The 24,411-nt window shown below is 40.9% G+C and overlaps 2 protein-coding genes across 6 annotated transcripts in view; both read left to right on the plus strand.

The window, feature by feature from the left end:
• Positions 1–24,411, plus strand: part of Rap1gds1 (Rap1 GTPase-GDP dissociation stimulator 1) — a 575,856-nt gene that overhangs the window by 545,511 nt on the left and 5,934 nt on the right. The gene's annotated exons all lie outside the window — the stretch shown is intronic.
• Metap1 (methionyl aminopeptidase 1) overlaps positions 7,106–24,411 on the plus strand; it is a 28,611-nt gene continuing 11,305 nt past the window's right edge. The window contains exons 1-5 of the mRNA XM_050121761.1: positions 7,106–7,272; positions 16,113–16,164; positions 17,970–18,082; positions 19,445–19,505; positions 24,027–24,118. Of these exons, the coding sequence (XP_049977718.1) occupies positions 7,159–7,272; positions 16,113–16,164; positions 17,970–18,082; positions 19,445–19,505; positions 24,027–24,118 (432 nt within the window). The 5' untranslated portion in view covers positions 7,106–7,158. The remainder of the gene's footprint in view (positions 7,273–16,112; positions 16,165–17,969; positions 18,083–19,444; positions 19,506–24,026; positions 24,119–24,411) is intronic.

The following is a 24,411-nucleotide window of genomic DNA, read 5'->3' on the forward strand; positions in this document are numbered from 1 at the left end:
GTTTTTCCTCTGGGAGCCCACTTAAATACCCTGTCCCCCAGGAGGGGTATCAGGACCTGGCATGCTGGAATTTGGAGTCCAGAGCAAAGCAACTCCCAGGCCAGGGACTGGGGCTACACTCCCAACTTAACACCTGCCAATGTAATTTTTCTGGTTTTTGCCTTTAAATAATAACCTCTAGAAAGGCGGGGTACCTTGCCAGTTGCTTTGATGAGGTCCCTGCTGGCTTGTATTGTGCACACAATCAACCTTGCTTTTTGCATTTCTATGAGTTGGTCTCCCTGGTGATCTTTTGGGATCCTCATGGACTGGGCATACATAAAATAAATAAATCTTTTTTAAAAAGTTTCCATGGTCATCGTAATAGAAAATCTAAGTTAGTTGTTCCACCTACCTGTAACTCCAGTTCCATGGAATCTGATGCCCTCTTCTGACCTCTGTGGGCACAAAACACCCACACATAAAATAAATTTTAAAAACTAATCTCACGATATAAGCCATGAATTACTTTAAAAGTCTTTAAAAGTTTAGTCTAGGGTTGTTGCCTGTTCCCTTCTTGTACCATTGTGCTTGGACTTCAGGGAGTCTCACAAACAGTGTCAGAGGAGGTGAAGTCCCTCCAGGCTAAGCCAATGGGTGAAGAGAGTCTACTTCACAGACACCTCAAGCCACCATGGAAGACATAAATACAGATGTAGTACTCAACACAAGGCTGTGTGGGATGGGTGGAATCAGCTGAAAGGGACTTCCATGCAAAGTGCCAGGATAGCGTATTTGAACACAGTAGAAGAGTTCAACGAGGAAATCAGGGATGGAAAGATCGGATTTGCTACTTTTCCTTCCCAGCTTACAGGGTTGAGCTATTCGCTTTATAACTCTGTCCCCTTTTCGGAAAAAGAATTTTCCAGTAAAGTGTAACTTCTCCTTTTCTCCTATCTCCAGAGGAAACATACCTTCCCTAAGACTTTGGGTTTTCCAAGATGTTGGGCTTCCTTGTTCTTTCTGTAGAGTGCCCCCCCCCCCCATGTATCTGCTTGCTCGTCACATGTCTGACTTGCCAGCTTAAATGGCAGGGCCTTTTCCCTTCTCTTCTCCTCTCTCTTGTGGGCAGCTGTGTCACCTATGGGACGTAGTCGCTGAAGTTTATCTCTTGATTGCCCCAGGGTTTTTCTCTTTTAAACTCTGGTACAATTGCCCTTGAGCTTCCATTTGAGTTCACTGAAAATTCCTTTTTTTTAATCAATGAGACTGCGAACCCCCAGGGGACCCTGATTTCTCCCGTATCAGGACCTCCAAGAACTGGAGTTACAGGCAATTGTGAGTCACGTCACGTGGGTGTTGGGACATGAACTTGGTCTTCCGCAAGAGTTTTAAGTGTTTTAAGCTGTGCAGCCATCTCCCTGGCCCCATCACCTTTTAATAAATGTTATCTAAAAATTGTTGTTAATTGTGACAATAGTACTTTATATTAGGCTTAGAAGTAGCGCTATTAGATGTTAACTAGAACCTAGGAGGTCAGCAACATTTTAATGAGTTAACTGGTGTTGGGGCTGGATCTTAGAATCAGAAATAGAATCAGGTGTGGTGGCTCATGTCTGAATACTACCATTTGAGAGGCTGAGGTAGGACTGTCACAATTCAAGGGCAGATTGGGCTGGAGTGAAAAAAAAAACCCTATTTAAACAAACAAACAAACAAACAAAAAACGCTATTTATCAGTCATTTCATAAAAAGATCAAATAGGGCAGCTGCCTGCAGATCTCACTATGGTGCAGCTTTTCTGAGTCCTAACTCAGAAGAATGTAACTTTTTATGTTACATTTCTTTAGCCCTCATCCTGAACCCCAGTACTACTGAGCAAGTCTCCTCAGATGAAAATGGTGTGATTGTCTCTCTTCCACTTCTGGCAGCATTTACAGCTTTCCTGCCTGGTTTTCCTCTCAACTCTAATAAAGCTATTCTCTTTTCCTTTGAGCCTGTTTTTAAAGACTTTTTATTAACGAGACTAAGATCCCACTGAGGGCGGTGGAAGTAATCTAAATATTTTCTATCAAAAGAAGGATGATGGCACGAACTTATTTTTGGAAGGCTGTTTTGTAACCTTCACCACCCTGAAAAATGGTGGCCTTTCCACAAAGGCCTGGCTACATTCCTGAAACGTGGTGGCCTGGAGTGGCTGACCTGGTTCTCGCTTTCTTCATTTCCTTCCCCCTGAAAACTAGGCAACTCCCTAAGCATGTATGATTGGATTCCGTCCAGTGGGGAAAAGACACAGTGCTCAGAGTAAGAATAAAAATCTATCACATTTCCTGCTTTGTGCTTGCTGCTTGAATGAAATGCACACTCTTTACAAAAGTAAACACCGACTTGCCATTTAAAATAATGATAAGGTAGTGGGAAAAGGCGCTTCGGGTTGGGGGGACATGGCATGGTAAGAAACGGCAAGGATGGAACAGCCGTGTGTTTGTTCAGCAATCAGGCATTAGCTATTGCAAGAGGGCGAAGTCCCAACATAAAGAATTGTGACACAGAGCCAGAGCTCAAAGCACAAACATGTTTTGAACTTCATATTGCAGGTGAATCTTCAATAGCTTTCTGCCTTTTGAAATATGAGCATTTTGAAGAGTACAGGTCAGTTATACCATATAGACTCTCCAGTTTGTGTTTGTCTGATATTTCCTTCTGATTAGGATCAGCTATGCATTTTTGGTAGGATAACCAGAAAAGATACCCCAACTTCTTCATAGTTTAAGAAGATGTACAAAATTGATTTGCTCTTTACTGGTGATTTTCACCTTGACAACGTGTTTCTGCACTGTAAATTAATGTCTTTCCTTTAATGTTATTTAGGGAGTTATATAATGAGCTGTATAAAGATATGGCGAACTATAGAAAGCCCTTTGATTTAGCAAGTGAAAGAGGAACACACAAAGTTCTAGCTAAAATGATGCTTTTTGATCCTTTTACAGTAAATAGCAATTAGAATTTGTCCGTATTTCTATTATTAGTGGATTTGGTTTAGCAAATCATTCATATAATAAAATGCATGTAGTCACTAAAGTATGAGACAAGTATATTAGTAACAATAAATAAGTTTGCAATATATTAAAGAAAGCAAGTAGCTATATTGCATTATATATTATATATATTAAAAGTATATTTTAAAGTTTTTTATTATTATCTATGTGTCCATTTGTGCTATGGGACTCATGGTGGGGATTAGAGGACAACTTTGTGTGCTGTGGAATAATCTTTCTGTACATCGTGAAAATGTATTGCTCCCACTTTTAATAAAAAGCAAATTGGCTGAGATCTAGGCAGGATTATAGGGGCAGAGAGAATGCTGGGATGAAGAGGGCTAGAGTCAGAAGAGTCAAGTGAGACATGAGAGGAAACAGGAGGTGCAAGATGAAAGAGAGGTAATGCCACATGGCAGAATGTAGATTAATATAAATGTGTCAAGTTCTAAGAACTAGTTATTAATAAGTCTGAGCTATAGACCAAGCATTTATAATTAGTATTGAGTCTCCATGTTGGTTATTTGGGAACTGGTGGGCGGGAAAGAAAAATTTGCCTGCATTTGGGCAGTTATTTCTTTCCTCTACCCTTACATATGTTCTGAGAATTAAACTCAAGCTGTTATGTTTGAGGGGCAAGCACTTTATACATGCCAGGACATTCTAAATCTTTCCCAGTTGTGAGCGTTTCTGCCTGAGAAATATTGACACAATCCTAAGTCCAGAGGTACATACAGTGGTATATAAATCAGACATCCACCGATCACACATCACATGGAAATTTATTTTAATTCTTTGAGACCAGTGGGTTGGCTCAGCTGGTAAAGACACTTGATGCCAAGTCATCCACCATGTGTTCTATCCTTGGGACTCACATGGTGGAAAGAGAGGACTGTGCAACTTGTCCTCTGACCTCCAAATGCCTGCTACAGTATGCATGGGCCAACACACACACACACACACACACACACACACACACACACCTGTAAAAAAGAAAACAATTCTTTTGTATAAATTTTATTTTTATTTATGTGTAATGTGTCTGTGTGAGTTTCTGCCATGTGTACAGATGACCATGGTGGTGTAGAATATTATTTTAAGATGTATTACATTTGTTTATGCTATGGAATATTTGCTTAATGATGAAAATAAATGTGTTGCATCCCTTTATGTTGCATTTGTTTAACTCTGTGAAGCTGTGTTACTTTGCCTGTCTAAAACATCTGATTGGTTTAATAAAGAGCTGAACAGCCAATAGCAAGACTAGAGAAAGGAAAGGCGGGCTAGCAGGCAGAGAGAATAAAAGAAGAGGAGATATCTGGGAGGACAGATGAAGGAAGAAGAAAAGGAGAGGAGGACTCGAGGGGACAGTCACTCTGTTACACAGCAAGATACAGAGTAAGAAGTAAAAAGTATACAGAAATAGAGAAAGGTAAAAGCCCAGAGGCAAAAGGTAGACAGGAGGGTTGGAGAGATGGCTCAGAGGTTAAGAGCACTGACTATTCTTCCAGAGGTCCTAAATTCAATTCCCAGCAACCACATGGTGGCTCACAACCACCTATCATGAGATCTGGTGCCCTCTTCTGGTCTGTAGGCACACATGCAGACAGAACCCTCTATACATAATAAATAAACAAATAAACAAACAAATCTTTAAAATAACAAAAAAGGTAGACAAGATGATTTAAGAAAAGCTGGCTAGAAATAAGCCAAGGCCATTAATAAGCCCCCATGTGTGATTTACTTGGGAACTGCGTGGTGGGCTCCCCAAAAGAGCAAAGAGCCAAAAAAGGTCAGAAGAGAAAGTGAGATTTCCAGGGTTATAGGTGATTGTGAGCTACTTGACCTGGGTGCTAAGAACTGCATTCAGGTCCTCTGCAAGATCAGTATGCTCTCTTAACTACCGAGCTGTCTCTCTGGTCTCTAGAATAATTTTAACATAATGCTTTTTATTGATAACTAAAGTAAATTTGCATTACTAATGAGATCTATGGGCTTGTCCCCTTCCCCCCCCCCTCCCCAGCACTAGGGAGGCCGGCAGGTGGATCTCTGAGTTCAAGGCCAGCATGGTTTACAGAGGGAGTTCCTTGAACAAGTCCAGCTGGGATGAGGACTACACAGAGAAACCCTGTCTAGAAAAACTAAAAAAAAAATAAAAGAAAAATCTTGGTTGAATATTTGACACTATTGGTCATAGAGTATATTTAATGTTGTTGATAATTGATAATATCCTGATTTATAATTGTCAATGCTGAGAATGCTGCTTTGTATAAAAACATAGTACAGAACAGCAGAGGTATGTTTTGTTCCATTTTAAAAATTATTGGAAATTCTTTCTAATCCAAGCCAAAATCTACTGAATAATTTTTAAAAATGAAATTTAAGTCAACATCTCTAACAGCAATCTATAGAAACAAACATTCAATTCACTATGCAGAGTTCTAGCCACTACAGTCATAGCTTCGTCTTCTTTTTTTTTTTTTTTTAAGATTTATTTATTGTGTTCTGCCTACATGCATGCCTACAGGCCAGCAATTGAATTTAGGACCTTTAGATGAGCAGGCGGTGTTCTTAAGCACTGAGCCTTCTCTCCAGCCCCAGTCACAGCTTCTTAAAGTTAATCCAAAGATAGACTGATTGATACATGATGAATGATGATAGGAAAATACTAGAAGTCATTGTTTTCTGTAACGAAACCATTATGCTTAAGAGCAAAACACCAAGTATGGTAAAACAAACAAATAAACACTGCAATTCACAACATTCCAGAAGTCTGCAGCAGCGGGGTTCAGGCAGCGTTTGCTGGGTGCCCGTGTGTCGGCACCCACGGGCAATGCAGAGCGGGCATGCAGTGGGCTCAGAATCAGCTCGGCAGAGAAGTCCTGATGCACATGTTAAGTGCTGCCGGAAAAACTTGCGATGCATTTCGTGTTTAATTTTGAATGACTTTTGGTTGTTAGGCTTTCAAAAACCTTTCACTATTGCCACATACTTCGCGGCCCCCACTTTAGAAGTCGCGGGCCATAGTTTCGGAAGCTGGGGTTTGTAGTCATATGTCATGTACAAACATAGATAGATGCAGTCACTGATATTTTTGGTTAAATGTATGCATTTTTATTAGAAGTTAGAGTGGTTGTACAGCAAAACTTATTAAAGAAAATGAGCCTTTTTGCTCTGTTAAGGTGGAAAAGATAAAGAATATCAACACTCACAGCATTTAGTTGATGATCAAATAAATACCAGGTTTTTGCTTTTTTGTTTTCTTCTAGTGGCAAACACAAGTTAGAAAAGAGCAGCTCTGGAACGTACTGATTATGTGTAGTTGAACGATGTAGGCGACAGGTTTGTATCTGATAAACTCTAAAAGATTTTTAGCTTTCACGTTGCTTGATTAGCAGAATTCTCTCAAACTATAAAATCAGATTCATAAAAAAATCTTTGATATCAAACAATCTGACAGTTACTAGCACTATTTATTTCAGTGGCGGGGTGTGAAGGAGCAATGCTCGAGGAAGAACTGATTTCAGTCCTATCTCTGTTTCATTGATTTTTTTTTTTTTTTTGAGAATGGGCATTATTTATTTATTTATTTGAGGATCAGTCTTGGGCAAGCACTGCCAGAGAGAAGCGCAAGTCAGAAAAGGGAATTAAATTCCTAGGAAGCGCCAGGTGAACCAAGCAGAGGGATCCACGCCCTTTCCAACCACCTGCGAGAATGGGGAACACCGAGGGCTCAGGAATTTCGCGGTCCGCGTCCCGACGTCACGCCCGCCGCCAGAAGGCGCCCAGACAACGGAAGTGGCTACAGGGGCTCCTCGGACCCCACGTGGCGCCGCCGGCGAAGCTAGGTTAGGCGAGCTTGGAGAAACAGGGCGAGCTGCCGGGCGGTGCGCCACTACGCGTGCGCGGCGAGGGGCGGGGCAGCAGGGGAGCGCGCGCCTGGAGAGAGGGCGGGGCGCTGGCTGCGCGTGCGCGGCGGGGGCGGAGCGCGCAGCGTAGGGGCGGACCCGACTCCTCCCCGTCCGGCGCCTCGGTTTACGGGCCGAGCTCCTCCCGGGCTGGCTCTGTCCCCTCCCTCGGCCGTTCTTCCCTCCTCCTCCTCCTCCTCCTCCTCCTCCTCCTCCTCCGGCAGGCAGGCAGCATGGCGGCGGTGGAGACGCGGGTCTGCGAGACGGACGGCTGCAGCAGCGAGGCCAAGCTCCAGTGTCCCACCTGCATCAAGCTGGGCATCCAGGGCTCGTACTTCTGCTCGCAGGTAGCCGCCCACCCCGCGCCCCTCCGTCTCCGGGCCCTGCCGCCTCCCCCACGGGCCTCGCAGCGGCCCGGGCCTCGGGAGCCGGCCGCCGGCGCTCGCGGGAGCGGAAGCTGACCCGCGGCGGGTTCGGGCCGCGCTTCGGCGCCGGGGAGGGCGGCCAGGTTGTGGGCAGATGGGAACGCGCGGGATGTGGTGGCCCGCGACCTCCGCCGGAGCCGGGGTCGGGTCTGGACGCCGCGGGCCACGCTCCGGGGGCTTCTCTCCGGTGCCTGTGCCATCCCGGACGGAGACGGAAACGAGCCTCCGGGGCCTTGGGGTGGCCGCAGGCTCCTGAAGAGGGGAGCCAGTTCCAGCCTCATGCCTCTCGTGTTTTACTACCGTGCTTTGACATTTCAGCAACTTCGGATGTGGGAGTAGAGAGGGGTCTGTGTAATTCATTCTTTTCCGTTGGCATCTCAGATTATTAATGGAGAGAACCGGTGAGCTAAAGAGAGGAGTCACTTGTGTTACTGAAGTTCCCATGGAGTGAAGGGACAGTTCCCTCAAGGGTTATGCTTTAAGGCTCTGATGTATTCGAAGTTTTGTGCAGCTGAGCAAACCCAGTACTGAATGGGCCCTGACAGAAGTGTGTGTTTACTGAACAGTGTTTGTATTCTTTGCGTTTCGAGAATGATGGCAAGGCAGTAAGAGGTAGTTATTAGGCTCTTAGTTGCAATTTGCTGATGAGGGGCATACCAATATTTTGATGATAAACTGACAGGTTCCTGGGAGAGGTGAATTAATCAATAGTCCAGAGGTCTTAGTATGCGAATTCCTGCGAGATCTTGAGTAAGTGAAATTACTTAACTTCCGAGTTCCAGTGTGAGCCTGCATAGAATATGGATAGTTTTCCTTCTGTATTTTTTGCACTGAAATTAAGGTAAGGCCGTGTAGCCCTACAATGTAAGGCGCTTTGTCTTTTAAAGGATTCCAGTTCAATTTAATACTGATATCTAAATACAGTTGAATAAGAATAGTTATGTGGCCAGGCGGTGGTGGCGCGCCTCTAATCCCAGCACTTTGGGAGGCAGAGGCAGTCGGATCTCTTGACTTCCAGAAACCCTGTCTGGGGGAAGATAGTTATGTGAAAAGAGCAAGACCAACTATTTTCAAATATAAGGTACTTGCAAAGATAAATGTAAAATTAAAACTTATGTTTAAAAGCCTTCACAATTATAGATAAGCCATTGCAAGAGATCGTCACTGTTGTATGGGTCTTGTTTTTAGAAAGTATATGATCCTTGACCTTGTTGCTGCTGTCATTTTGCAAAACGATGCACGTGAAGTGGTTCTTGATCTAAAAATAGCATTAGGCTACCAACCCGGTACAGGGACTCTCGTGGCTTTAATATTTTACAATTCTAACTTACTGAGTTCTGGGTGGAACCTGGACTTAAAAACAAAAATTTTCTCTGAAAATTGTGACCCATCTGAGTAGATTAATGTAGTCTACACAGTGTTTAAAGTTGGGAGGTGTAGTAGCACACACCTTTAATTCCAGCACTCGGGAGGCAGAGGCTGGTAGATTTCTACTAGGCCAACCTGGTTTATATAGTGAGTTAAGGGCCATCATATGGGCTGGAAATTGAGCCTGGGTCTTCTGGAAGAGCAGCCAGTGCTCTTAACCATTGAGGCTTCTCTCCCAGCTCAGCTACTACTTTCGTTCCTTCTTTCTTTATCTCTCTCTCTTTCTCTTGCTCTCTTTTTCTTTCTCCCTCCCTCTCCTCCATCTCTCTTTTTTGAGATAAGAGTCTTACATGTAATTATAAAGAAATAGAGGCCATGGATTTAAGAAAGAACAAGAGGATTTATGGGAAGGTTTGGAGGGAAGAAAAGGAAGAGGGAAATGATGTAAATATCTATATATCTAAATGCTTAAAAGGTTTTGGAAAACTGTTCATCAAGCGTAGGTGGCATTTGTTGGAACACCTTAACTTGCTTATGGTAGGAAGGGTGTAGCCTGTGCTGGAGTCTGTAGGTGTGTTACTAGTATTGCTGCTCTACTCTCATCAGACACTCAGAGTGGCTTATGCTGTTATTAGCTGCCTTGGCCACTTTGTAAAATTTGTCACCAGTTAGTTGTAGTGGTTCATTCATTTCTCCACTGTAATTCTTCACTTCATAAGACACCGCTCAAACCAAACCAGACCGGATCTTATGTATAAAAGTCACTTTTCCCCACAGTTGGATCATGCTTATTTCAGTGATTAGATTGTCACTACTTTTGGTGTTCTGACTCCACAATTAGGGTAGCTTTTCTCAGGCTAAGCAGATTGTCTTGCTGTAGTCATGGCTGTTTATACTCGTTACTGACTCTGAATGTCAACTTGTCCTGCGAAATTGCAGCTGTTCTTTCAGCCCTGGTAAAGACCTCGATCAAGTCACTGTAACTTTTCCTAAACACAGTGTTTTACATAAGTGTGAGACTAGGACATTTCCTTGCTATTGGGCATGTTCTTTTCACAGTGGTTTGTTTCCCTCCTCCTCTCACTCTTCCTTTTCCTAATACCAGCCCCTTGTCTTTGTAACCAAACTAAACCAAACTACAGAGACTCCTGTTATAATACCATAACTTTTACAACATTTTAATGACCTGCAGTTACCTTCTTTGTAAAACAGCATCTTTGATTAGAAGGTGAGCTATCATTTTCCTGGCTGAATGCTCATTTCCTTGAACTGTGCAGCAAGTGGTCAGCACGTTTGGATGGATGAGTAGTGTCTGAATAGGCAGAGAGAGGCTCCTCTGCTGTTACTTCTGGCTTCCTTGTCTTTTGGAAATGGGGGCACTAGTAGTTCCTACCAAATAGTTCTGGTAGATGAAATGAGTAGATAAGGCACTGACCAGAAAAGTAAACTATATAAATAATATCTCATTTTATTGTTAAAAATGCTATATTTTGTTTAAAAACAAAAATATTTTTATCTGAGTTGTTTTATTTTAAGGGAATTTCTTCCTTTAATGGAATAAGACTTGTTAGCTTTAAAGTTGATCTTTCCAAAGGTTGTAATATTTTGAGTGTCTTGATGGGTATCCTTTCTTACTAAATTAATAATAATTGTATGTACTGTTGTAGGGAGAGGCTGCTTGTTTGTTTGACCACCTGGCTAGCTTAGCCCCGAAATAACCACACAGAAACTGTATAATTAAATTACTGTTTGGCTCATTTGCTCTAACCTTTTATTGGCTAACTCTCACATCTTGATTTAACCCATTTCTATTAATCTGTATATCGCCACGTGGCAGTAGCTTACTGGGAAAGATTCAGCATGTCTGACTCTGGCGGCTCTCTCTGACTCCGCCTCCCTTCTCCCAGCATTCAGTTCAGTTTTCCCTGCCTACCTAGGTTCTGCCCTATTAACTAGGCCAAGGCAGTTTCTTTATTCATTAACCAATGAAAGCAACATTTAGACAGAAGGACCTCCTACACCATTTCCCCTTTTCTGTTTAAACAAAAAGGAAAGCTTTAACATAGTAAAATTATATATAACAAAACGGTTATCAAGCAAGAATTACAGTTAAAATATTTATATCTATTTTATCTTATCATAACAAAGGAAAACTGTATCTATTCTTCAACTCCATAAAAGACTCCAGAAGGATATAATATTACCTAAGTAAACAGGAAATGCATTGTAAGCAACTTCCAAAATTGACAGACATCTTATTGCCTGGATAGTCACCCAAAGTTTTTCTGTACCGTTGAGGGATCCAACTTTGGCCTACCGGCCCATAGTATCCAGCAGACTTTTTCACAAAGCAGGAGATAGACACAGTTCAGTAACTTTCTTCTGTATCCTGCAGAATGTCTCACAGACTCTTTCATTAAGCAGGAACCCTGAAGGATCATCTCACCTTTAGGCAAGTTCAGCAGTCATTTTTCTTCGGTTACTGCATGTCCAGTTCAGCAGTTCAGGCAAGAGCAGTTTCTTGCCCAAATGGCTAAGGAGCCTCTTCAATGCCCATCTTTTCTTGAAGTTGCTTGGTGCTGCCTGGATCAGATATGTCTCACTATCATGAAAAATCTTAAGTTCTTAAAGATTTTAAATGCCATATTCTGAAGGTCTCTGAAAGATTGGAAGAATATATAACTGAAATATATTTCTATACATATATAAAATCTAACTAACATGACTACAAGCTTGACTATTATTGATGTGGGAGTGTCATATATCAATCTGTTGATTTCATTGGTTAAGTTATAATAAACCAGCTGCTTGGCCTCATGGCTTGGAACATAGATGGGAGGAGTAAACAGAATAGAATTCTGGGCGGAAGAGGAAGTGAGGTCAGACTCTGCTCTGCTCCCGGAGAGACCCGTCAGCTCTGCTCTGGAGCAGAGACGCCATGCTTGCCATGCTCCGCTCTCCCGGGCAGATGCACACAATGAAGCTCCTCCAACCCACGATGGACTTAAGCTAGAATCTTCCCGGTAAGCGCACCTTGGGGTGCTTACACACATTACTAGAAATGGGCTAGTCCAGGTGCGAGAGTTAGCCTAGAAGAGGCTAGATAGAAATGGGTCAAGCAGTTAAATGAATACAGTTTGTGTGTTGTTATTTCGGACATGAGCTAGCCAAGCGGCCGGGGTGTTGGGGATGCAGCCCCGCCGCTCTTATTTCAACATATTATAGATGATTATCCATTAACAACCTATATTTCTTAATTATACATTACATTTTTTAAATGAACTACACAATCAGACCACCTCAATCAAGAGCAGAAATATACATATAACAAGATTGACCTTAAATTTGTATCAATAAACCAAGATCCATACCAATGCAAATTATTCATATCTATATCAGTGTACCCTACTATTCTTCACTTGTAAGAGTTTTGTTTTTTTGAGATGGGGCTGAGGTTTACTTATTTTTGTGTTCTCTGAAGTTCCTTGTGGTGTCTGTGCTCTCAGTGCGTTGACTGAAAGTTGAAGGAATGGGCCTGCTGTGGAAAGTGGAATTCTACTCTTATATTATTTTTTTATATTGATAGATACAAAGGTGTATATTAATTACTGTCATTTATTATGGCTGAACTTAAAATTTATAGTTTCTTAACTGCTGTTATTTAACAAGGTTCTGTGCTGTTCATTGTCTTGCCCTGAGCCAGGTGATTGCCTGAGAAGGAACTAAACGATGCGTTGTTGTTTGTGGATGTCAGAGCTAAAATGTCAGTGACTGTAGCTAGGTGGAAGGAGATTGCTTTTGTGTCAGTCTTTGCTCCATAGCCTTGGATAACTCATCTTCTAACTTGTAATAGAGAGGACTGACGGATGGTACTGCTGTCAGAGTTAGGAAGAAGGTGAATAGGATCGTGTACAATGCCTAGCTTAGGGCTTGGTAAATATTTTCAAGACGGTTATTACTTTATTTATCATTTAGATTTATTTAATCATGTGTGAGAGTGTTGTCTGCATGTATGTATGTGTACCATGTGGGTGCCTGGTGTTCTTGGGGGTCAGAAGCAGTCATCAGATCTTCTGCAATTTGAGTTAAGGATGGTTGTGAGCCATCGTATGGGTGCTGGGAACTGAAGTAGGGTCCTTTGCAAGAGCAGCCAGTGCTCTTCACTGCTAAAGAATTGCTCGGGTCCAAACCTCATATATTGAAAAAAAAAAGCTTAAAAATATTTTAAAGTAAATATTGTTTAAGAACATTTGGGTATGTGAGTTCGAGGTCAGCCTGGTCTACAAGAACTAGTTCCAGGACAGGCTCCAAAGCTACGGAGAAACCCTGACTCAGAAAACAAAACAAAACAAAACAAAAAGCATTTGGGTAAATTATTATTTTTGAAACAAATTCTCGTTATACAGTCCAAAATGGGTTTTCCATGAGTATTTGTGGCAATCCAAGCTTAGCTTCTTTATGCTGGGATTACAGGCATACACACCACTATGCCCAACTTATGTCTTGGGCAAGTTCTTGCAACCAGTTCTTTCAAAACAGCAATGACAGAATGCTAACTTTATTCGGTCCGTAGGTTACTAGTACATACTAGATGTGCATTCCCATCCGCCATGAGTCTCCGCTTCTGTTGTTCATCTGTGATGCTGTCATTTGACACTTGGCTCACATGTAGGCAGCAGTAGGTGTTTCTCATCCAAAATGTCATGTGACATTTTGTAAAAATGGATAATCAGAAGGAATTGACCAACCAAAATGAAAATATGACAGAAATGATAAATAATAATGTTGGATATAAGATTTAAGCCAAATACAGAAAGGCACATTTTGGGGGAAGTTGGATAGATGGGACAGTATGAAGAGCATTTGCTGCTCCCACAGAGGACGAGAGTTCAGTTTCCAGAGCTCATATGGGGTGGCTTACAGCTGCCTTAAAATGCCAGCTCCTGAGGGTCTCATGTCCTCTTCTGGCCTTTGTGTACGGAACTTCATATGAATGCAATGTATGCATGCAGGTGCGCACACACAGACACATACACGCATAAATATATCTTTAAAAAATACATGTTGGTGATGTGGGATTGTTGGCATTGCAGGCTTTCTAAAGACAACTAGATATGTAGCCAGAGGAAATGGTGGTGTGTGTCTGCCTTTTGGCATAAGTGTTGGGAGTATATCATCTTAGGGGGCACCCGTTCATGCTGTAAGTAAAGTACTCGGCTAGATGTTAGGCATTCAACAGTAACTAAGATGGTTCCTTACCGTTTGAGACAAATGTTATGTAACTAGCTGCATAACTTAAGTTATAAAGACTAATAAAAAGACACAGTGTTATGCAAAGGGAGAGATAAGGGGCGTCAGATTATGTTAAGGATGACTGTTTAGCAATAGACAGGCTCCAAAGCCACAGAGAAACCCTGTCTCGAAAAACAAAAAAACCAACCAACCAAACAAACAAACAAACAAAAAGACTCAGCCTAGGGAACAGCCAATATCTAGTTGAGCATGTGACTGTCACCAGATATGTACCCAGGGTTAAGGCTCTTTTTTTTTTTTTTTTATAAAGATTTAAAAAAAATTGTGTGGATGTGGGTTTGTGGATGTGTGTGTAGTGCCTACAGAGTACAGAAGAGGGCATTGGATCCCCTGGAGCTAGAGTTACAGGCAGTTGTAAGCATCTTATGAGGGTGCCAGGAACAGAACTTGTGTCCCTTGAAGCTTGTGACTGCTGAGGCATCTCTGTCCACATTTGTAATGATCCACGAGGTCCTGAACTATATAGAACTGGCTTTTAATACAGTTTTTGCTTTGCTGTGAATGATAGGGTGGACTGTAATGGGAGCTGATTCTATATAAAATAATCTTTACAGCCAATAGGAAAACTTAAGTTTTTTATACCCACTACTTTTTTTGAGGGGGTGGGTTAAAACATTGAGAACTCTCCAACTCTTGGTTACTGTTTTCATTGCTCTGGCCAACTTCCTGAGGAGAAAAAACTCAGGAAGAATAACTGTTTTGACTTATAGTTTAAGGAGGGATTTATGGCTCATTGTACTGAGGAAAGCTGGTAAGCCAAGCATGAGGCTGCTGGTCACATTGTCTGTAGTCAGGAAGCAGGGACAGACATTAGATCTCAAGGCTAGCTACAATAACCCACATCTTCTAGTGGGGTGTAGTGAAAGGGGAGTGGGCCTGCTTTTTGTCCCGCCCGGCTTCCACACGGCCAGTTTTACACCCGAAATAACAACACAAATTGTATTCATTTAAACACTGCCTGGCCCATTAGTTCTAGCCTCTTATTGGCTAACTCTCACATCTTGATTAACCCATTTCTAATAATCTGTGAACCACCACGAAGTGGTGGCTTACTGGGAAAGATTCAGCATGTCTGACCTGGCGGCTGGCTCCATGGCATCTGTCTCGCTGCCTTCTTTCTCCCAGCATTCTGTGAGGTCTACTTCGCCTATCTAAATTCTGCCCTATCAAAAGACCAAGGCAGTTTCTTTATTAACCAATGAAAGTAACACATAGACAGAAGACGCACCTACATCAGCGGGGTTCCTTCCTTAAAGCTCTACAACCTTTCCAAATAATAGTGCCATCTAGGGAGTAATGTTCCAACACAGTACAGGGGTGGGCTGGGGCAGGGCTACCCTAGTGCTCTTGAAGGCACTACACAGTCAGGCTGAACTATAACTATAACCCTACTTAGATTTCTTGAGTTGATGGCCTGCCCTCCCTCCCTCCCTCCCTCCCTCCCTCCCTCCCTCCCTCCTTCCTTCCCTCTCTTCCCCCTCCCCTTCTTTTTGGGTTTTTGAGACAGGCTTTCTCTGTAACAGCCTTGGCTGTCCTAGAACTTGCTCTGTAGACCAGGCTGCCCTTGAACTCAGAGAGATCTGCATGCCTCTACCTCCTGAGTGCTGGAATTAAAGTTGTGTATTGCCACTACTACCTGACTGATATCATTTCTTAAGCTTTTTATAAATATTTATTTTTCTTTCTTTTTTTTAGCCATAAAACATTTATTAAAGGAGAGAGGGAGAGACGGAGAGAGGGAGGGAGGGAGAGAGAGAGAGAGAGAAAGAGAGAGAGAGAAAGAAAGAGAGACAGGCGTGATCACACCAAGGGGACAGAAAAGGAAGGGCTAAATATTTATTTTTCAAACGTTTGTGTTTTAGTCTTTTTATTTTATTTTATTTGTTGTTTTTTGAGGTAGTCTTTCAATGTGTAGTCCTGACTGGCCTGGATCCCACCTGCATGCTGCTGCCTCCAGAGGGGTGGGATTAATGGCATGTACCATCACACCCGGCCAATAACTGTTTCTTCTGTGGAACAGTCCTTAAAACTGTTTCTGATTAAGGAAGGCCTGAAACTGATTTCCTTGTTTTTTCTTTTAGGAATGCTTTAAAGGAAGTTGGGCTACTCACAAGTTACTACATAAGAAAGCAAGTAAGTAACACTGCTGCTTATCCTTACACCCTTGGCCTTGGATGCAGCTGATGAGCCAGCATTAGAACTTCTCCTAGTTCTGAAAGTATAATTCTGACATCTGGAATTATTATTCTTTGGTAATACGTAATAAAATACATAGAATTACATCTGGTTTATCTTGTTTCTTTTCTTTAATATGAAAACATGAGGTCTTTGTTAGGGTAGATGGCTCTAAATTGGCTAGTACCTGATAATGCCCTAATCTTTTGGCACCCTCTTGTCTTTGCTAAAAGTGTCTGCACATTGTAGGCGAAGGATACAGGGGCTGTTTGATTTTATTTGATCAGATCTCTGTTGCTCTGTAGCTGATGATGATTTTAAATCCCGACCTCCCTATCTCTACCTCCCAAGTGCTGGATTATAGGCATGTGTTACCAAAACCTTTTGATTTTGGAGGTGTCTTGTATTACCCCACAGACTATTAACTGTTTCTTAGCCATTGTCAGCCACATTGGTGTGGCTGTTCTTTCAGATAGCCTTTCTGTATCGGCTCCTCATCCTGTAAACATAGTTATTAGTGTGGCTGACCTACCATGGTTTCCTGGCAACTGACAAGGACTTCTGTGCATAAAGCACTGCCTCTGATGCATACGGTTTTAGCAGGTAGTGTGGTAGTTGCTGAAAACTTTCTGTGTGGGTGATTTTGGTACCTTGTACTCATCTGCCTCTGTTTTCTAGGAGGTCGTTGGTCTAATGAAGTTTGTTAGATTGCTTTACCAAAGCATCTGAGGTTAACCAAACTATCTTTGAAGGAAAAGGGAATACAATTTTTAAAAGATATCTTTTTTGTGGTGGTATAAAGTGATACCTGTGCTTAATGGGAGTGTTGGGTTATCCACGAGAGGAAATGTAGTCTGCCAGTAGGAAATACTGTCAGTGAAAGTTTACCAAAGCTTAAAGGAAGAGATTTGCTGCTTTTGGTTTGATCCTTGAATGAAAGTGTACAGCTTGAAGGTCATATATTTTGGGCCTTATAGTGCGTGAAGTCTGATGTTCTTTGGCACTGCCTGTATCTTATCTGAACCTAGTGCATTGTGGTTTTTGAAAAACAGATACAGCGTCCTTTGCTTTCCCAGCTGTTTAAGGTTTTGCTGCCAGCCTCAGCTCATCAGGATTATTAGGACTCTAGTACTTGTTGAGGATTAAACGGATCCGGAAATGTAAGCTTACTTAAATTTTCAGGGGTAAATTTCTAGTGAGTTCTGTATAAAGATTAGAAAAGAACTTGTGTTTCAGCTTTGTTTGTCTTGATAGCTTTTGTGTTTTTTGTTTGAGGTCTGCTTTCAATTCTTCTTTGAAAATACTGTTTGTAGAAGGGCAGGAATGCAGATCAGCAGGGAGATTTGAAAATCTGCCTTTCCTTTTCTTTTTCCTTGTTCCCTTCCTAGGAGGTTGGTAAAGCACAGCCTTTTTGAATTTGTTTTGAGACAGAATCTAGATTTTTTTTTAAAAATTTCATTTACCATTTTATTTGTATTTGTGCTTGCATGTGCAGGAAAAAATACATGCTACATGGTTGGAAGGAAGTCAGGACTTTTGGGGGATATAGTTTTCTCCTTCTGCCTTGTGGGGTGTTGGTGCCTCCTTTATTCACTGAGCCAGCCATCTGGATAGCCCTGAGCGTAGTGTGTACTCTGTGTGACCTGAACTTAATGACCCTCCTACCTTAGTCTTCCAACTGCTGGGATGACAGATGCGCACCACTCTGCTCAGCAAAAGCCTGGATCTTGTTTGTCCTTCACATCTGTCCATCTCTCTCCCAGAAGACGAAAAGGCAAAACGGGAAGTGTGTTCCTGGACCTTAGAAGGAGATGTGAACACTGATCCATGGGCAGGCTACCGGTACACTGGTAAACTCAGACCACATTACCCACTGGTGAGTATGTCAAGTAACTGGGATGTATCACTGTCTTTAACCAGTTTTCAATTTCCTGAAATTAATGCTTGTAATTTGTATTGCAGTAGTGGGGCACGAACAGGAAGGAACAGCGAACATGCTAGAGCTCAGGGTATTTTGTTTGGGAGCTAGTAGGACAGTTGGCAGTTGTGGAAGAAGTGGAGAAGATTTTAGATATAAAGACTAAAACTTTATAAATTTTAAATAAGAGTGGGGTAATATTATTTCTCTCTCTCTCTCTGGCTTTGTTTTTTTTTTTTTTTTTCTTCGAGACAGGGTTTCTCTGTGGCTTTGGAGTCTGTCCTGGAACTAGCTCTGTAGACCAGGCTGGTCTCGAACTCACAGAGCCTGCCTCTGCCTCCCGAGTGCTGGGATTAAAGGTGTGCACCACCATCGCCTGGCTTGGCTTTGATTTTTCAAGACAGGGTTTCCCTTTGTAGCTCTGGCTGTCCTGGAACTCCCTCTGTAAACCAGGCTTGCCTCAAATTTACAGGGACCCACCTGTCTATGCCTCCCAAATTCTGGGATTAAAGGCATGTGCAGCTATACCTTCTGGACTCAAGAGTTTTAACATGACAATTCACTTAAGTTGAAATTTGCTACCCTTGAATATTTAAATTGACTTGTCTTGTACTTTTAATAAAATGAATATGTATTTAATATAAAATTTGGAAAGCTACCAGACACATAAGGATGTTTCTGTATCCCCTTCCAGTGATTGTGTCTAGGAATGTGTACTTTTTCCTTTTGCCACTTTGTTCCAGTTTGGAGCAAGAGCCTGGTGATTTTTACTTTTTTAAAGATTTACTCCTTTATTGTTTAAATTCTGCATTTCTATCTCTGTGTGGGTATTTGCACATGAGTTCATGTGCCAGCAGATACCAGAGGAGTCGGGTCTCCCTGGAGCCACCTGATGAACACTGGCCATTTCTCCAGCCTCATATATATGAGCTCTTCTTTCTCAGACATGCGTGGCACTGGCACAGAAAGTAAGCTTAGCATGTGTGAGTGAGCTAGGGGTCTTACAGCATTAACATGCCAACTAGAATTAACTTCTTTCATTTTTTTCATTCATTCATTCACTTGGGTTTTTGAGATAGAGTTTCTCTGTAGCTTTGGAACCGCTCCCAGAACTCATTCTGTAGACTAGACTGGCCTTGAACGCACAGAGATCCTGCCTCTGCCTCCCTCCTGATGGGATTAAAGCCGTGTGCCACCACCAGCCTGGTTTAGAATTGACTTATTAAAAACTTCTGCCTGAACCTGACTCTTCAGTCTTCTTCCCAGGTTAATTTTGTTACTAGTTAGCAGGTGCTGAACTGATTTTGTTAATGTTCTTAGATGCCAACGAGACCAGTGCCCAGTTACATTCAGAGGCCAGACTACGCTGACCATCCCTTAGGTAAGTTCCCGTTTCCATTTGTGGGCTTGGTTATCACTGCAGAGGAAGGAATGCTCTGTGTAGAGAGTTTTCAGTGCTGGATATGTAAATGTGAACATGGTTCCTTTTTTAAAAGCCACATTAGAGTATTTAAGATAAAGATTTTTCCCCCTCTTTAGGAATCTGTCCAGTTCTGAAAACAGTGTTTATGTGGCTATTAAAGGCAACATTGAGAAAAATGTTGTATTTTGTGTTAAATGAACTGCCAGTTGGGAGGGAAAGGCTTTGATTTTCTTTTTGCTTTTAACCTAAATTAAGGCAAAAGTCGATTCTGAAGGCCCGAGTGGATCCTCACTCAGACTGGGCTGTAGCAGCGGAGAGGACGGCAGTGGTGGTGTAGGTGGTGTTGTGAGCATGACGGGGATGACTGCGATAGTAACTGATATTTATTTCTGCTTAGCGTGTGTCAGGCACTGTGCTAAGTTCTTTGCACGTGTTACTCCATTTAATACTTTCAACATTTCTGAGGTAGGTTCTGTTGTCTTCTCTATTTTATAGATAATAATAGTGAGACATGCAGAGAAGATGAGTAATTTGCCACACAGGTCAGTGGACTTAGTCTCTGACCTTTGAACTTGTACAGTATTTAGGTTGGACTAGGTGTTGACTGGCTTTGCATGTCAGAAATGAGAATGGCTGAATACCTGTGGTTTTTTACATCATTTATTTTGAAATTTAAAATATTTAACATTTTTTTATTCTTGACATGATCTAACTACCTAGCCCAAACTGGCCTCCTGGACAGTCCTCCTGGCTCAGCCTTCTGAGCATGGGATTCCATGTCTGCTGCCTCTGTGGACAGCTTGTACCCCTGAATGGGAGCTTAGATAGCTGCTTTGCTTTTAAGATGTGCGGAGCCATGGCATTACTTTTCTATACGTAATTTTAAAATTTAGTTAAATTCATTGTGAATAAGTTTAAGGAAAAGACAGTATAGTGATACCTTGGAAACATGTAATTTTATTCTCCTTTGAATGTAGTATTAACTTAATATTTTAAGAAATAAATATAACTTTTAACAGAATAGAATGTTTTGCATTGAAAAGAAGTCCTACTCTGTAGAGGTTTAAGAACATTCCCAAGATATTCTGTGAGTTTATATACAAATACACACAAATATATACAAATGTGTGTACTATTACATCTTTTCACCTTTTTGTCCTTTCTTAATGTGCTAATATATTGTGATGTGCTCTATATGAGTTCATATAAGTTCTTTAGTTCTAATTTTAATTTCATTGTGTGGGCGTATCATAATTATCAACCAGGCCTCTACTCATGAATGGTTAGATTAGATTATTTGCAGGGTTTTGCTTCTGTGAATTTGATTGTAGCTTCTATTCTCGTAGTTTCATCTTTGTTCATAATTAGGAATATCTTTTTAGGTTAATTGTCTAATGGTTTGAATCAAAGGATATATTCATTTTTATTTTGAGATATTAGAAATATCAGAGTATTTTGCCAATCATTACTCTCATAAAAACATGAGCATGAGCCTCGGTGGTGAACAGACCTTTAATCTCAGCCCTTGAGGGGACAGAGGCGGGCAGATCTCTGTGAGTTTGAGACCAGCCTGGTCTGCAGAGCTAGAGCCAGGACAGGCTCCAGAGCTACACAGAGAAACCCTGTCTTGAAAAACCAAACCAAACCAAAACAAAAACCCTCCAAAAAAACAAACAAATAAAACATGGGCATGCTTGCTCTGACAGAACATACACTGAATTTGAACCATACAGTGAAGACTAGCATCCTCTTTGAGGATGACACACAACTTCAGGGAATGGTCCAAATTTTAAAAGAAAAACACTTTGCTTCTCTTCCATTGTCACCAGCATTACCAGCATTATTTGTTATCAAGTTTGTATGGTATTTATAAGTCTGAAAGGTTGAGAAATTGTGTATTTTATTTTAGCTTACATTTTTAAATTATAAAGTTTAACAGGTTTTCATGTATTAAAAATTGTATTTTCTTTCCTTTTCCTTCATATTCTTAACCCCATTAGACTAATAGTTTTTTCAAAGTTGATTTCTAAAATGTTCTTTTTACATTAACACTCTGAATTATATGATAAAAATGTTTTTTTCTTCAGCTGAATACTAATGTTTTCTCATTATATTATTCAAACTTTCAGCATTTGTATATAGTAAGATACATGTGTCTTGTATTATTATATTTGATTCTCATGTCTTTGATCTGGTGTTTGATTGGCTCGTTTGTGTAATCATATGCCCTTTCCAAATTTGACTCCTGGAAATGTTCTCATATTTGCAGGTCTTGCTGTTGTCACCTTTGTTTTTTGTTTGTTTGTTGTTTGTTTTTTTTTTTCAGAAATTTGCTGAGTATTCTTGCATGTTTCTTTTTCTGTATTAAGTTTATAATAAGTTTGTCTTGATTCCCAAAATATCTTGTTGGCATTGTTTATTTATTGTTTGTTTATTTATTATTTTGTTATTGTTGGCATGTTTTCTGTTGTATTAATCTCCTTTTATATTTTTAAAGTGAAGTTTTCAGAGTTCCTTTTTGAAGCTCTTTTTTGTTATATTTGTTCTGGGTACTTTATTGTTTAGTAGTTATTAGCTTGTTTGTATTATAGTAGGCAGAGTTTTTGATTTTTGACATCTTGACTGCTAACTTACTAAATTATTTTCATCCATTTATCAGATGGTTCTTTTGTTCTGTGTCTATGTAAAATCTGAGGTTGATAAAGTCTTTGTCCTTCCTTTTACGTTTTATGTTTTCTTGCTTTTACTTAGTCTGCTAGTATTGCTGGAGTAGCATTGTCCCAGATGCTCTTTTTTTTTTTTTTGATTTGAGATTTATATTTTAAGATTTATATTTTAAGGTGAGCAACCGAAGTTATGAGGATTATCTTTCTGGATAGTCATTTACTTTCTAATATTGAATTGATAATCCTGTCTTTTGATGTGAATCTTTTCTTAATTTATGGTAATGAAAAGTTATTTAGGGGGCTTCAGAGAGAGCTCAGTGGTTAACAGCGCCTTCCCTAGGTGTCCATTACTCTGACTGACCTCCACACACCAGCACACACGTAAAGAAATTGCAAAAAAGTTTGTTTGGGCATTTTCCATTTCAGAGAATGAAAACAGGATTCATTTTCTCCCCAAGATTTTGAAATTGCTATATTGACTGTTTTAAGTATATATAAAACTTGAATTAGACTAATTTCATTAATGAAGATTATTTGGGTAGGATTTCCCATGTGTGTAAAAATAATAATCAGGTATTTCACAGCCATATTTACCTGGGGCTTTATAATGCAGAATGTGGTCCTTTCTACTCCTTTTTCATTTTTCAGATGTTAGTTAGAGCCTACTAAAAGTCAAACCAGTCTGGAGAGATGACTCAGTGTTTAAGAGCATTGGCTGCTCTTGAAGGAGATCCAGGTTCAATTCCCAGCACCTTCCTGATGGCTCACATGCTATTGTAATGTCAGTTCCAGGGGACCAGATGCCCTTTCTGGCCTCTAAGACCATAGGTCATGCAGACAGAATACCAGTACACATGAAACTTAAACAAAACAACCCCCTCCAAACCCAACAAAACAAACAAAATCCCCTAGACAAGGTCCTAAACTGTATTTTGAGTGAGAGCGACTTAGGTCTGGTTTTAGAGCAGTAAGGCAGTTGATGATTAGTTGCTGGTGCGCAGATGCTTCTTCATTCATGGCATGAAAGCCGTTTGTAAGTTGTGCTGTTCATTATTAGTGAATCTGAGTACACGACCTGGCACACAGTCAGTACTCCGTAAACATTGGCTGGTTCCTAGTAGAATTTGTAGATATTTTTCTTCAGTTTCTTTTATTTCCTTCTTGTGTTGAATAATAAAAGCCCAATTGGGGTTCAACCTGAAGGTCAGAAAAGCAAAGCAGCCAGCCACTGGCTCTTATCTCAATCTGAAAATGGGTGAGATCCTGTCTCCGCCAATCCTGAAGATTCCTCACCCCACACTCTATACTCCACTGAGTTCATGTCGCTTCCCCTTGTAGTCTTCTCTCCACCCAGCCACATCATTCCTGTCTCCACCTTCCTAATGTTGGTATTGAGGCCTGTAATCCCAAATGCTGTGATCACCTCTGTGTGAGCTCTGTTTTTCTTTTAGCAGATTCCCTCTTGTGTAGCCTTGAACTCACAGAGATCCACCTGCCTCTGTCTCACTAGTCCTGGGATTAATTAAAGGTGTGTGCCACCACTCCCTGGCTTGTATGGTGACTACTATGGCTGCTTTGCCTTCTGATCTACAGGCAAGCTTTATTTATTAAAGCACAAATAATATACCACTGTAGTGTTGAAAATACTACATATTTTTGGAAAAAAAAAAAAAGCTTACTTGGATCCTCTGAAATTGAAATAGTTTTGTATGGTACATAAGGAGAATCAGCGGTTACCGGGTTGCCAGGGTATAATGTACTGAGTTCTGTCTTTCTTTTGGTTGTGGTTTTACTCACTCATTTTCCGTTCCAGGAATGTCTGAATCTGAACAGGCTCTCAAAGGTACTTCTCAAATCAAATTACTCTCAGCTGAAGATATAGAAGGGATGCGACTTGTGTGTAGGGTAAGTTGTTTTTCTTCACGTGTAGGACAGGGTTAAGAGGAATCACAGGAAGTCTGTGATTAACGGTTTATGAAGCTATAAATTTTAAACTCTTACTAACCATCCCTTTTCTTTACCTATTTTCAAAACATTTTTATATTTAAACAATCTATTTTAGAATAAAACTAAGCGACTCATCTGTAGTTGCCATTTTCTTTGATCAGTTTTGTATTGTTTGTTTATTTGCATAAACATATTTACTGAATTGCAAAGACAGGAAGATGAGCATGACTTTGCTTAAGAGCTTTTGCAGC

This window comes from Alexandromys fortis, unplaced genomic scaffold, assembly GCF_014885135.2.
Source record: "Alexandromys fortis isolate MF-2015 unplaced genomic scaffold, M_Fortis_MF-2015_v1.1 scaffold_196, whole genome shotgun sequence".
Taxonomy (NCBI): domain Eukaryota; kingdom Metazoa; phylum Chordata; class Mammalia; order Rodentia; family Cricetidae; genus Alexandromys; species Alexandromys fortis.